The 14,858-nt window shown below is 46.1% G+C and overlaps 1 protein-coding gene across 1 annotated transcript in view; it reads left to right on the forward strand.

Moving 5' to 3' along the window:
- Nucleotides 1-1,285: 1,285 nt before the first annotated feature.
- Nucleotides 1,286-14,858, forward strand: part of WDR91 (WD repeat domain 91) — a 24,297-nt gene continuing 10,724 nt past the window's right edge. The window contains exons 1-8 of the mRNA XM_003791600.3: nucleotides 1,286-1,473; nucleotides 2,837-3,016; nucleotides 3,589-3,796; nucleotides 5,416-5,498; nucleotides 6,482-6,612; nucleotides 7,828-7,993; nucleotides 13,695-13,853; nucleotides 14,531-14,724. Coding sequence (XP_003791648.1) covers nucleotides 1,351-1,473; nucleotides 2,837-3,016; nucleotides 3,589-3,796; nucleotides 5,416-5,498; nucleotides 6,482-6,612; nucleotides 7,828-7,993; nucleotides 13,695-13,853; nucleotides 14,531-14,724 — 1,244 coding nt within the window. The 5' untranslated portion in view covers nucleotides 1,286-1,350. The remainder of the gene's footprint in view (nucleotides 1,474-2,836; nucleotides 3,017-3,588; nucleotides 3,797-5,415; nucleotides 5,499-6,481; nucleotides 6,613-7,827; nucleotides 7,994-13,694; nucleotides 13,854-14,530; nucleotides 14,725-14,858) is intronic.

The following is a 14,858-nucleotide window of genomic DNA, read 5'->3' on the forward strand; positions in this document are numbered from 1 at the left end:
AAAAAAAAAAAAAGTAAAAACTAGGAAGTGAAAGTCCCTCATAGTCTCACTTCTCAGAGAAGATTACTCCAATCGCTGGTAATATTGGTATCCTGCCCCCTCCCAGGATACCAGAATCCACGGATGTTTAAGTTCCTGATTTCAAATGGCTAGTATTTGCATATAACCTAAGCACATCCTCCAGTATACTTTAAACCACCTCTAGATTGCTTATAATACTAATGTAAATGCTAGGTAAATAGCAGTTGTACTGTAATTTTTAATTTGTATTTTGTTGTTGTTGTTGAGACAGAGTCTCACTACGTTACTCTTGGTAGAGTGCTGCCCTTGGTAGAGTCACAGCTGCCCTTGGTAGAGTCACAGCTCACAGCAACCTCCAACTTCTGGGCTTAGGCGATTCTCTTGCCTCAGCCTCCCAAGTAGCTAAGACTACAGGCGCCTGCCACAACACCCAGCTATTTTTTGGTTGCAGTTGTCCTTGTTGTTTAGCAGGCCCCGGCTGGGCTCAAACCCGCCAGCTTCGGAGTATGTGGCCAACGCCCTACTCACTGAGCTACCGGGGCCAAACCTTAATTTGTATTTTTTAAATTTTCAACCCGCTTCATTGAATCCTCTGATATGGAATCCGAAGATAGGGAGGGCCGACTGTAAAGCTGGTGTTTGCTCTTCCTGAATTTTTAAAGTACACATATACACGCACATACTTTTTTTTCCCTCCCAAGAAACTAGGACAATAGTGTACACACTGCTATGAAACGTGCTGTTTTCCTCTTAGAGTGCATCTTAGTAGAGTAAATCTTGCTGTGTGATCAATTAGTCTTATTCACAAAAGCAGGGCTTTGGGAGGAGTTAGCGATCTCTCATGGCACACCTGATTGTGTGACTTCATACACTTTACCTCTTAGGACTCCTGTCTCCCTCATTTGCAAAAGGAGGGCAGAGGACGGGGATTCTGTGAGTTCATGCCACTACTCAGGGCACCTCGCCCCCTGCCCGCCTCATGACTCTCTGGCTTGTTCTCAGGGTCCAGTCCTATTTGTCTTGGGCAACAGCCGCCACTTTCATTAACTCAGATAACAAAGCCGCCGCCAGTGCAGCCAGAAAACTCAAGAGGGGAAAGCCTCACCAGCTGCCCCCCGGGTACCGTGACGATGACAGGAGAGGTTGGGCGGAACTGAGATCTGGAAAGGGGGCGGGTCCTGGGCGGGGCCTCAGGCTGGCGCGCGCGGTGCGTGAGGGCTGGTAGGCAGGGCGCGGTGTGGCGTATTTGGCGCCCGCGCCCGGCCCCGCCCCTCCTCCCCGAGACCCCGCCCCTCTGTCCCCTGCCGGGCTGAAAGCGCTGGCGCAGCGATGGCGGAGGCCGTGGAGCGCACTGACGAGCTGGTCCGCGAGTACCTGCTTTTCCGTGGTTTCACGCACACTCTGCGGCAGCTGGACGCCGAGATCAAGGCGGACAAGGAGAAGGGGTTCCGGGTGAGTGGCCGGAGGGCGCGGCGCAGGCAGAAGCGGCCCCAGGGGGCCTGGGAGCAGGCTTCCCCTCAGCACTGCCCTCCGGGGCGGGAGCGGCGCTGTCACTGGTCACTTGTGTCAGGAGGCGAGGGGGGCCCGGAGACATCAGCGTTTTCGGCCCTCAGACGGACGTGACTTGTCCGAAGTTGCCCAGCGAGTCATGAGCATCGCCGAGGCTGGAGCTCAAATGCCCTGACTCCTGGTCCAGGGCTCTGTTCTCCACCACAGCCTCCCAGCAGGTGCTGGCCAGTCTTAGGCCGGGGTGGCTGTGAGATTTTAGGCGGAAGATTAGGTAGATGACTGAGTTTTGGCAACAGAAATATTTAAATGTTAGCCTCCAGTGGTACTGGAAGCAAAGGGGTCTGCAGTTCAAAACGTCAGTGGGTTCAAGTGTCTGTGGTGTTTGTTTAAAATGGCCTTGTCAGGGACTCATTGGCAGTTTTGATTCTGCAGTTGAGAAAGACCTCATTGAACATTTTAAAACGCAAACTTCCCTTGCTTTGATAGAGTTTTCCATTGAGAGCTTTGAATTATATGTGTGTGATTTGTGTATTTGTATGTGCTGACTTCAGTTGGTGTTGGCTTTGAATTGAGAGAGGCAGTGAGCTAGAACAAGGTCACTGGAGAGGAGTTAAGAGATATGGATACTTGTCTTGCCCAAGTTAGTGGCAAAAGTGCATCATTTTACCTCTCCAGCTGCAGTGGCCGGGTCTAATAAACAGGGAGTTTGGGTTGGTATTGGTATCCAAAACCTTTCCCAGATGGTATACTCTGGTGTAATTGCCCCTCACAAGGAGGTGTCTTTTTTGGTGGACGACTCTGAGCAGCTAGCAGGGCTCTGGTGGAATTTGATGACTTGAAGGAGTCCGTCAGTCTACCTCATCCTGAGCCTTGGAATACTGGAATTGTGGAGCTGGAGGAGAACTGTGAAAATTGCCTCACACTCTCTTGCTTTCCCCACCTCCTTTCTGGTTAAATGTCAGACAACTGAGAACACAGTTGAAGGGATATTACCAAGTTAGTCAATTTAGTCAGGGGCAGAATCCAAGATCTGGAGCCAGATCTCTTGCTTTCTGGGTTAGAGCCCTTTTACACCTGAAATTTCTGTGTTTGCTAGGAAATTAGAGGGTCAGACCACATATCTAACATCAGAAAATAACTTAAAAGCTGTTGTATCAATATATTTTGAAAATTTTATAGATTGCTAACTTAATACAATTTTTTAAATATCCAGAAGCCACAACAAGAAGAAAATGCTATATTCTGTGGAGGGGAATATTCACTTCCGTCTGTTACCAACTTCTCCACCCCATCTTTTTCTGATCAGGTGGACAAGATTGTGGACCAGCTGCAACAGTTAATGCAGGTGTATGACTTGGCTGCTCTTCGAGATTACTGGAGCTACCTGGAGCGTCGGCTATTCAGTCGCTTGGAGGATATATATAGACCCACCATCAACAAGCTGAAGACCAGCCTATTCCGCTTTTATCTTGTCTACACAATCCAGGTCCTTGTTGATTCAGGGGCTCTCCTTCCCTTGGTAGAGAGAGCTCGGATCCAGGAATAGGTTTTCTTCTAACCCCTAAGGAGGACTGTGTTGCTATAGGAAAGAGTAGAATAGTCACAGTGCAAATAGTTTTTGACTTTTTTCCTACTTTTTTCCCTTTATCGCCTGTAGATCATCTGACTTACCTTCTCCATGCCTATTTCCTCTTATTTAAAGCATGTAAGCCTGGGTGGTATATTAAAGATTATAAGCAGTAGGTTAAATTTGAATAATACATTTATAGCTGACCTGGAGAATAAGATGCTTAGGTTATTAGTACATCAACTAGGAATTCATTTTCAGGATGCCCTGTACCATTAGAACTTCTATTTAAACCAGCTTTGAAATTAGAAATTTTCTCTTTCCTTGAGAAAAGAGTGATGATTTCCTTTATAGTGTGTAGTTTATAGATCTTGTTTTCCCACTTACTGGCAGGCTGACATCCAAAGGGTGTCTGCTGTGCAAGGATGAAGAGTCTTACTCTGGACATCTGTCTTTCCCCCCTCCTTGCTACCTCTTTTGTGTCTTGGCAGACAAACAGAAATGACAAGGCTCAGGAGTTCTTTGCAAAGCAGGCCACGGAACTCCAGAACCAAGCGGAGTGGAAGGATTGGTTTGTCCTGCCCTTCTTGCCATCCCCAGACACCAACCCCACCTTTGCTACCTACTTTTCTCGACAGTGGGCTGACACCTTCATTGTGTCCCTGCACAACTTCCTGAGTGTCCTGTTTCAGTGCATGCATATCCTTTCAGCTGTGTGGGGCTGTGGGCCCAGCACAAGGCATCCAGGCCTTGTGATCAGTAGCTTGCTGCTCTTGATGCAGCCATTTCTTTTACAAAATGCCCAGGGATCATTGTCTTGGGTCACATGAAGGGGCTGGACAGATTGTGGTTATTTTTGTCAGTAGGCCAGGGAATCATAAGTCTGACACTGTGCTGCTGAAGTAATAGCTGACATGCATGGGTGGGGATGGTGGCTACAGCTGGGTGCTGGGCTGTGTCAGTGGCACAGGGGTTGGGAGGCAGATGCTGCTTGTAGAAAGTGGCCAGCCTTGAGAGCACCCTTTCTGTGCCTGATATATGTTTCTGGGGATATCAGTTGCCTTTGCTGGGATTAGGTAGCAGACGAAAACACTTCTTGGTTATGGCATGACCATGTTGGGACTTCTGCCTATGTTTGTGTTTGGGTTACTGTCTCTGATAGTGATCTCAGTGTCCCTCAACTTACTGGAAAATGGAGTAGCTTTAAGAATATATATATGTAAGAGAGAGAGGGAGAATGAGAATGTAGGCAATTTACAGCCTACTGAATGTGCATTTTGTCTTGGAATGCCTAAGATCCCTGGGCCTGGGGCATGCTCCATTGCTGGTGCTCTCTGGGCTGGAAATCTGGGGGAGGAGAAGGGAGTCTGGTTTGAATAGGGCTGCTTGGGGAAGTACTAATAAATTCGGGCGTTGTAGAGGCTCACCCATGGTAGTTGTTTTGGCCTCTGAGAGGAACATTTTCTGGTGGAGGGGGAAGGGTGCCTTTTCTTTCTACCCTTTCTTTCTGTGTTGTGGATGAGTCTGAATTCTGCCTTTGAGAGGGCTTCTTTCTTTCTTTCTCCCCCTTGCTGCCCCTCTTTATCCTGAGGGCTTTCCAGGGTAGCTAGCATGACTTTGTGGGCTCTCTAGGGAGATGGAAACTTTGCTCAAGATCTGTGCTCTCAAACTAGGGTCACACACATCTGAGTTCCAGTCTCCTACCCCAGTACTGAGGCCCCATCTGCTCTGCTCCTTCCTAACTAAAGCTGTCTGAAGTAGTCAGGAAAGACCAATGCCCTAAGCTAGAACATGGATGTTCTTGGGGGGGCTTATGGCCATGCAATCTGTAAAAAGCTTTCCCTCCTCAGTCTAAACCAGGGAGAAGCTCAATCTGAGGAGGGGAAGCCAAGTGACTGATCCTTCTGCCTTGCTGGTTGCAAGTTTGTGGAGCCACTGGCCTCCAGGGTCACTTTTAGCTGAATGCCTGTACTGACTTTGATAAAGCTTAGACTGGATGGGAAGCCTGCAGGATACTACGTCTTTACTTTTGGTTTTTGGGAGCAAATGCTGAGGTTTAAGTTTGTATCCTCTTTGTGGGTAGGACAGGCTGACTGTCATGTGTCTGTGAGTCTGTCTCAACAGAATCAGGCTAGACCTAGAGTGACAGGCCCAGCAACAGGGAGAGAGTGTTTCCCAAAGCTATGATCAGCCCACAGCACTGATATCCTGTACTCTTTTCTCTGTGTCTCATGTTCAAGTATTTTGCTGCTGTGTCAAGTGTTTGGGAAGGACTTTCAAACGTTTCGCAGGCAGGCTTATTCTTTAACTTTGTGCACCAGTCCCTGTGATCCTGAACTTTGATGCCGAGTGTCAGAGGACCAACCAAGTTCAAGAAGAAAATGAAGTTCTGCGTCAGAAGGTTTGTTCTAAACAAACTTGCTTCTAGGGAAGTACTTCTGCTTTTTGTGTATACAGTTAGGTAGTGGCAATGGAGGGCTGATTAAATAGGAAGGCTGAACTATTCTCAGATGCATGTGAGTCACCAGAAAGTCTGGGGTTTTAAAGACTGTAATGGTCTTTGAAAAGCAGAGGTGAGATCTGTATTTTAAATCATGCGTGCAGCATAAACAGTGCAGAAACAATAATGTACTTTTAAGGAGAAAAAGACCCTAGGTCCCCAGGCATCCTTACAACTAGCCTGTTTTCCTATGTCCATTCGTCTTCCCCATCTTTTTCCACATATAGCCATGTATATATAGTTTACAATCCAGATATAATTTAATTGTTCCTACTCAGCTTTATGTTTTTCTAGTTTGATAAAATGATAGAGCCAGAGGACCCACATTTCCCTTTACATTTTGCCTGAGGAGCATTTCTACGGGTGGTATCGTCAGGAGAAGGAATATTATAAACTGTTCATGTTATGGGGCTTTAGGCGGTTTAGGGGTATATGAGTCTATTTGTAACTTTCTTCAGGCAAAAGGTTAAAAACTGCTAAAATTTATTTAAACATTTTTTTCCATGAAAGTTCCAAAGCCTGATTTTGTAAGATTCCAAAGATCAAAGCAGGATTGGGTGGAGCTATTTATCTCAGTGAATTCAGGAAGAAGTGTGTCAAATAGTAAAAAGGAAGCAAGTGAAATGACAAAAAAAAAAGTGGGTTTTGGGTTTCTATTGGTTTTGGTTTTTTCATCCTGCTGTAGTCTAGTACCAGCAGCCACGTTTGCATTTTTCCCAAAGTTTCAATAAGCAGAGAGTAAGACGAGCACCTTAAGGCTGAGGGCAAATGGCACTTTGAGGCAGTGACGTTGGGTTTGCATGTGTGGTGTCTAGAAATCTTCCTCAGCAGCGGGGAGGTTACCTGAAATCCTCATCAGCTAACTCAGCCCCACCCCCATGTAGCTTTTTGCATTGCAAGCCGAGATCCACCGACTGAGGAAAGAGGAGCAGCAGCCAGAAGAGGAAGAAGCTTTGGTCCAACACAAATTGCCTGCTTATGTCTCCAATATGGACCGCCTGGGGGACTCGGAACTGTGAGTGTGCAGAAGGGCGTGTGGGGGGGAGGGCAGCCAGCTCCCTCCTTGCCTTTGTCCTCTGTCTTCTCAGTCTCAAGGTTCCCTCTGACCCTGCCTCTCTGGTGGCCCCCTTGTGCTTGCTGAGGGAACATTGCCACAGAACCTCCTTGGCACACAGCTCTTGCTACAAAGCTCTGAGTAAGGCCCTCATGGCCTCTTAGGTCCTCCAGGAGATGTTCCCAACCTCTGAACTCTGTCTCTGCCTGGAGCTGGGGGAGCTGCACAGCTCTGTTGGAGGCCTGCACATCCAGATATGTGTAGCCTGAATAAATAAACAAACATACAACCCCTGTTGTAAAGTCTTGGGGAGTTTTGTGCAGTGGAAGGAGTGCCTCGTATATGGAAGGATGGGATCCCACGGGTTGGCTGCATTCCTTAGTAGAAGCATACACCTGTCTGAGGGTTTAAGGAGGTAAGCAGATTGGGAAAGAGGTATTTGAGTGACCTGCACAAACAGTTAAAGTGGAAACCAGAGGTGGTGGGTAATAGTAGCAATTAAAGAAACACAGGCAAAGACAAGTGACACAGTTTGCAATTGAGTCAAGATGCAAACCAAGACAGCCAGATTCCACATCCGGACCTACACATAGCCAAGTATTGCACCAGATGAAATTGCTCTAGATTCTGAGCTGATGGAAGTTTAGTGGGTTTTTTTTTTTTTTTTTTTGGCTGGGGCTGGGTTTGAACCCACCACCCTGTGCCCTACTCCTTGAGCCATAGGCGCTGCCCTACTAGTTTTTTTTTTTAAGACAATTATATCCCAACTATTTCAATATGTAATGAATATAAACAAAATATTACTGAGCTATTTTGCACCTTTTTTTCACACTAAGTCTTTGGATTCCAGTGTATATTTTATTCCTCCAGCACATCTTGATTTAGACTAACCACATTTTATAAACTCACTAGCACATGTGGCCAGTGGCTCTCAGACAAGACCGCTCTGAGCTTCATTGTGGTCCTCAAAGAAGATGTCACTATTGTGCCAGATAAGCTGCTGGCTCTCTTTGTACAAGAAATGGTACGAGGGATAATGCTACCTTAAAGCCCAGGCTTCTGAACCCTGCTAGGGCCCTGGTCATTAGCATTGTCCATAGCCCCAGAGGTCCATGCCCTTGGTTTTCACACATTATGCTCCAGCCCTGTGACCCTGTGGTCTGTGTACTTGACTAGAGCCATGGTGTGCAGCCAGCGAAATGCCTCCCTCTCCCATTCACCTCGAGTGGGCTTCCTGTCCTCGCTGCTGCCTCAGAGTAAGAAGAGCCCCTCAAGGTTGGCGCCTGCCCAGGGTCCCCCTCAGGCTCAGAGCTCAGCCAAGAAAGAGTCCGTCACTGGTCAGGTAAGTGCACGTGCCACCTTCCTAACTCATGCCCAGAAGCCCCGATGTCTCGCTGTGCTTCCAGACCTCCTTGTCAAGTGCAGATTGTCTGCCCTCCCTTTGGGACTGGTTTCTTGGCCATGCCGACACTAAATTCACATCTCATTCCTTTTGTTCCTGCTTCCCCGCCTTTCCCCTCATGACATGAGAGCTCTGCAAAATGAGGATATAGATAAGACTACAGTGGAGGAACTGAGAGAACCAGGAGGAAAATCTACCTAGTACATGCCCCATGGACCCCATCCTTGCTGCTGACTAGGACTGCGGGTGCTGTGGCATTTGAGGGAATTGGCCGAGGCGTGTGCACTGATTAAGGCAGTGCCCGACCTCAGACCCAGGTCTCCTGACCTCAGTGGCTGCTCTCCTCTGACCACTGCTTGCACTCCTGTGCCAGCTCTCAAAGTCTGTGACCCTTGGGTTGAAGTAGTGGATAGCTGAGGGCGACAGGAAGTGGTCTTTAAAGGTTACCCTTTTCTCATAAATTTCTTACGAGCTCACGTAGGCTTATGACTGTATTTTGGAGGCTCAAGTGTGAGTTCAAGCAATTCTGGAATTTTGAAATTTTAATGATATAAAGTAGTGTCTGGCTAAAGAGAAAATTAAGAGTCACTTCTGAATCCATGTGTTTTACCTGCAAGTTGGTATTTGCTGATTCTGCAAAGGATTTTTACTATTTTTTATTTCTATGGATGGAAGATTGCAAAGAATTTCTTTGATGTCAGCTTATGTCTAAAACAGCCAGGTGTCCCACTAAGTAGTTTTCCTAGCAGAGATTGTCAGAATTCATTGCTTTCAGAAACACCTGCCAGAGTGAAAGTTGAACAGACTCCAGAGTTACACTTTATTGCTTGGATAGGGACACTTTTGCTTTTAATGTGTTTTTATTAGCTACAGATACAGTAAGTCAGCATGGAAAAGAAGCCTTTCTTCCTCCCTACCACTCTTGGCTTGAGACCCGTTGGAAGTGATGTAGCAGTTTGGGGCTGCCGGCTGTATCCAGGGAGGCAGGGTCTGCTCCAAGCTGCCATTGGAATATAGCACTTGGGTTTAGTGTTGTTGTTGAGATGGAAACATTGAGTGAGACACTGGATCAGGAAGAGCATGGACTCTTTTTAAAACTTTACTTTTATTTAATTAAATAATTTAATTTTTGAGACAGAGTTTTACTTTGTCATCCTGGATAGAGGTCCATGGCATCGTAGCTCACAGCACCCTCAAATTCTTGGGCCCAAGCGATCTTCTTCTCTCAGTTTTTCTATTTTTAGTGGAGATGGGGTCTCACTCTTGCTCAGGCTTGTCTGGAACTCCTGAGCTCAAGCAGTCTACCCTCCTCCCAGAGTGCTGGGATTACAGGAGTGAGCCACTGCGCCTGGCCTAAAACTTTCCTTTTCACTCTGGCTTCTTGTTTGGCATAGTCCCTCAGGTTGTTTAAACTTCCTCAGGATAATAATAATAGTATTTACTCCCCAGGGCAGGATTAATGGAGCTGGTAGGAACAGGGCCCTTGGTGTATGCAGTGCCTGGTAAATGATTGGGAATCAGTCAATTTTAGTAGTAGAAGTTGTATTCCTGTAGGTCCTGGCCTGCTTGGGCACCTGAGTCAGCTCCGAGACCTGAAGTGCCATTAACACAAAATCACTACAATTTTAGTATGCATGAGGGCTTAAAGTAGTTAAAAATCAATCATGGTTATTCCTATGAATGTTTTTCTGAAAGTTCACATCTTCAAACTAGGATTTTGCAGTTCTGTGGAATGTGGCTGAGTAGGTTGTACAGTTTGCTCTCTGGAGCTCTCTCACTGTTTTATTAGTTTAAAAGAGGGCGTATGGAGCGTTGAGTCTCTTGAAATGAATGAGCTTGAAATTATGAAATTCATTTTCATGAACTTAAAATGAAAACAGAGACAGCTTCTTTTGTTTTTATTTACTTATTTTATTTTTATTGTTTGGGATTCATTGTAGATACAAAGAATTAGGTTACACTGATTGCATTTGTTAGGTAAAGTTCTTCTTATAATTGTGTCCCACCCCCAGGTGGTGTGCCATACACCATGACTCCCCCCAGTCTCCTCCCTCCTCCCCTCTCCCCACTCCCTCATTTCTGTATCCCCTATCTTGCATTAGGTCATCTACTGCCTTCATTTTTTTTGTTTTTTTGAGACAGAGTCTCACTATGTTGCCCTCAGTAGAGTGCTGTGGCGTCACAGCTAACAGCAACTTCAAACTCTTGGGCTTAAGCAATTCTCTTGCCTCAGCCTCCCAAGTGGCTGGGACTACAGGTACCCGCCACAGTGCTCAGTTATTTTTTGTTGTTGTTGTCGTTGTTTAGCAGGCCTGGGCTGGGTTTGAACCCGCCAGCCCCAGGGCATCCGGAGCCCTGACCACTGAGCTATGGGTGCCCATCTGTTGTCTTCATATTAGAATTGCCTATATTGGATCTCACTTGTCCATTCTTGTGATGCTTTACTAAGAATGTGTGACAGCATCTTTTGGGCTAGCCCTACGGCTATGTTCTTTATGCATTCAGGAACTATGTCACATGGTGAAGATGAAATAGGATTGGAAATTTTTGTGCAGTTTACAATAAAGAGATGAGGTTAAGAATATGTAATTTACAGCAAAACATGCCTTGCCTTGCCTCTAAAATATAATTAAATAAAGATGGGGTTACCGAGAGCAAAATTTCCAGTTCCTGGATGGAGGTGATAGTTATCTACAGTCTAAAGTCCTGATGACAGCACCTGTTTTATATTGATGGTAGATTATGTTTGAATTCTTACAATAACTAGATTTGAAGTTCAAGAAAGTTAGAGAATTCTAAGGTTGGAGGGAAGCTTAAAGGTCATTTGGCCCAACCTCCTATTGCATATAGGAGCGTGTTGTCTGGACTAATTGCCTCTGGTGATGCAGAGCTCACTGCTTGTTACAGTGGGAGTACATATGCTTGCTAGAAAACTATTAAATAGACCGATATGGTGGCTCATGCCTATAATCCTAGCACCCTGGGAGGCCGAGGTGGGTGGATCACTTGAGCTTAGGAGTTCTGAGACCTGTCTCTACTCAAAATAGCTGGTCGTCTATAGTCCTGGCTACTGGGGAGACCAGGCAATAGGATCACTTGAGCTCAAGAACCTGAGGTTGCTATGAGTTGTGACACCACAGCAATCTACCAAGGGTGAAAAAAAAAAGAAAGAAAGAAAAAGAAAACTCTTAAATATTAGTTGAAACTTCTTTATAACTTATACTCACCAATCTTAGCTTTGTTTTCTGGAGCTACCTAGAATAAATCTTGTATAGGACAATTTTTCCTATCTTTTCCATGCTGAGCATGGAAATCTTTTTTCTGCCTCCCTCAACTGGTGGCCTCTATGGCATGATTTCTAGACCCCTCGCAACCTGGGCCCCCTTCTTTAGGGGGACATTGTAATGTTTTAGTCCCTTAACTACAATTGATACCCAAATTTGAGTGTACAATTCAAGATGCTCTCTCACTATACCAAGTGGTAGGCACATCCTGTGATTGTGATACTATCATACTTTGAACTCAGTGTACAATGACACTGGTGTTTAAATAAGCCACATTGCTTTGTCACTGCATATAAAGCATGAGACATTTTTTCTCACTCCTACCGCACCATGCCTTTGATGGGGCAGGAGTGAGAAAGGTCTACATGCTTTATTATATGTGTTTTTTACTATGAAGGAATAAACACATAATAAAACGTAGACTGTATTTTCTTGTTAAATGAGCAATATGTAAAATGATTAGACCTTCCTATTTTAGATATTGTTCATAGACAGCGAATTTCACTCACAGCATTTTGCCTGCTTGTGATGTTGTCGTTATTACAAAGATGTTCATCACATTTTTATTGCAAAATATGAGATGGTAATATATATTCTTCAGACTCTGGGTGTGAGTCTGGTGGCAAAATTAAAAAAAAAAAAAAAAAGGGAAAGTAATTGCAGAACCACAGTTCCCAAACTCTGCTGAGTTCTCTAATTACAGTAGTGGGCAGGGCGCATCAAGAGTGGCCTAACCCAGGCAGCTGCAAGACTCAGGCAGCCCGCAGTTCATACTCCATCCTTCCCCCAGAGTTGCTCCCTCTCCTTTACACCCACTCGGTGAGCCTTGGGACTGCAAGTTGGAATTACCTTATTATAGAGATAACCTTTAATTGGCTGTAATGTAAAGAAAGCAAAGTGTCCACAAACTTCTGTACTTGTACTGTTATTAGTAGCACATTAATTCCTAGCTATGAAGACTTGAGTGGTGATAACCTATGCCCTGGGGGCTGTTCCCATGGATCTTGGCAGGAGGGAGAAGAGCCAGTCTTTAAGTCTGTAATTTCTGTGTTATGAGGGCCTGTTTCCTGGTTGGCTTTGTTTTGCTTCAGGGAAGAGCAAATTACTGGAACTTGTTTCCTCTCCCACTTAGATGACTGCCTGGCAAGCTTTGAGGCTTTGTAATCCCTCCTGGATATCAATTTATATCAATCTGCAGAGTGAGAAGTAAGAAGGTCAGATGACATGATAGAGGTTACAGTTTCTCCTGAACTGTAGTAGAGTATGATAGAATATAATTGACACCAATGGCATGTTACTTTTTGTTGTTGTTGTTTTTTGAGACAGAGTTTCACTCCATTGCCATGGGTAGAGTGCAGTGGTAACATAGCTCACAGCAACCTCAAACTCCTGGGCTCTAATGATCCTTCTGCCTCAGACTTTTTGAATAGCTGAGACTACAGCTCCTACCACCCTCAGCCATTTTTTTCTGTTTTTGGTAGAGACAGGGTCTTGTTCTTGTTCAGGCTGGTCTTGAATTCCTGAGCTCAAGCAGTCCTTTAGCCTCAGCCTCCCAGAGTGCTAGGATTACAGGCATGAGCCACCTTGCCCAGTCCTGGAATGTTATATTATTATATTTGAAGCCAGTAGTTAAGATTTTCATGTTTGCCTTTAAACAAATAAAACTTTGAATTCAGGTGTATCATAGTAGACATTTACTTAAGTTATATACATTTATAGCTAGACAAAATGTACCTTAATCTACTTAATAAAGTAGGTTTTGTGGATAGCTTTTAATACCTTATTGTTTTTCATGGTTGTTTACTCTTCTTTAATGACTTAGATACAGTTTAAGGAGAAGCTCTTCTCTGCTTTAAGCAGGATCTGGTAGGTCACGCCTAGGTCTGTCTCTCTGCTTTAATAACCCTATCATTATAAAAGCAGTTCTGATTTAGACCAGACACCTTCCTTGCCATCTTGACTTGTGAGGGAAGTGTTGCCTTAGTACCTCTCAGTGTCATATTCTGAGAAGTGTTAGTATTACAAGTGGCTTTGTAAGTGCTGGCTTTGCCCTCTTAAGGAGAGTTAATGGTTTTATCTTTCTCCAGACGGAAGAGATTGCAGGATGAGGACCTCTTAATGGTAGAGAATGGAAAGGAGGAAGGCCAGACACTCTCCTACCTCACTCTCCTACAGAGCCAGGACTCTGTAAACCCCCTGCTCAGCCCAGCCAGGGAGGACCTTACCTGGGAGCTGTTGGGCAGAGAAGCCATGGATGCCATGGCTCTCACTCTCTTCCCTTTCCCAGCCCAGTTTTTAGGGTAGGGCCTGGGGAGACACTGGAAAAGACTTCTCCCAGCCAGCTTCTTGTCCTCTAGGTCATTAAGGGAAAAGACCCAATATCTGGAGCCAAGGATGGGAAGAGCCTCCTCAGTGGGCTGGCCACTGGGGAGTCTGGCTGGTCACAGCACAGGCAGCGGCGCCTGCAGGACCATGGCAAAGAGAGGAAGGAGCTTTTCTCTACCACCACTTCCCAGGTATGGCAGGTTCTGAATGCCCCTGGGGACACCAGTGCAGCTACCCAGGAGCACTGTGGAGGGCGCCTCCCCCTTTTCCTGAGTTCTGCTGCTGATTAGAGCTCTTTTGCCTAATTGGTTTTAATGCACTTTGGTTGTTTGGGTTTGTATTTTGCTGGTAGGTTCAAGGGGGCTGGCCTGCCTCTGATGGACCTGGCTACACATCTAAGGTCTCCTCCCCCTTGCCAGCTGTGTGACCTTGGCAAGGTATTGACTTAACTTCTTCTTTTGGTCTCAGTTTCCACAGCTGTAAAATGAGGTAAATAATAGTATCTCACACAGTGTGGGGAGGATTAAGTGAGAGAAAAACTACAAAGCACTCAGCACAGTGCCTGGCACACAGTGGGCACCCACTGTGCAGTATTTATTATCCTTGGCCTCTGTTGATAAGGCAGGTGTATCCTGAGTCCCGTTGGCTGTGACAGGGCCTCTCCCTCAACAGGGCCTGTGGGAACACAGTCTCCGGACGGGGCTTTTGAGGAATAGGCCCTCACTCTGCTGGGCAGGCAGAGTGCTACTCTCACCTCATAGCTCTCCTAGGCTCTGCCTACCGAGTGTTATGGCCTAGATACCCCGCAAGGTGCTCCAGTGTGGGGGACCCCGTCCCAGCTGACTTGTCTCCTGTTTTCTTATGACAGTGTGCAGAGAAGAAGCTGGAAGCCAGTGGCACAGAGGTAGAACCCTGTCCAGAGCTCCACATGGAGCCGGTGGAGCCACTGACTCGGGCTCCTGCAGCAGTCACTGAGGGGGGAGGAGTCCGTTCAGAGCAGCCCTTCATCGTGCTGGGGCAGGAGGAGTATGGGGAGCATCATTCATCCATCATGTACTGCAGGTGCGTGTGGGCAGGGCCAAGAAGAGTATGAGAAGCAGTACTCCTCCATCATGCACTGCGGGTGGGTGTGGGCTGGGGCAGGAGGAGTATGGGGAGCATCACTCCTCCATCATGCACTGCGGGTGGGTGTGGGC

The sequence above is a fragment of the Otolemur garnettii genome, unplaced genomic scaffold, assembly GCF_000181295.1.
Source record: "Otolemur garnettii isolate 467f Iridium unplaced genomic scaffold, OtoGar3 scaffold00049, whole genome shotgun sequence".
In the NCBI taxonomy this organism is placed as follows: domain Eukaryota; kingdom Metazoa; phylum Chordata; class Mammalia; order Primates; family Galagidae; genus Otolemur; species Otolemur garnettii.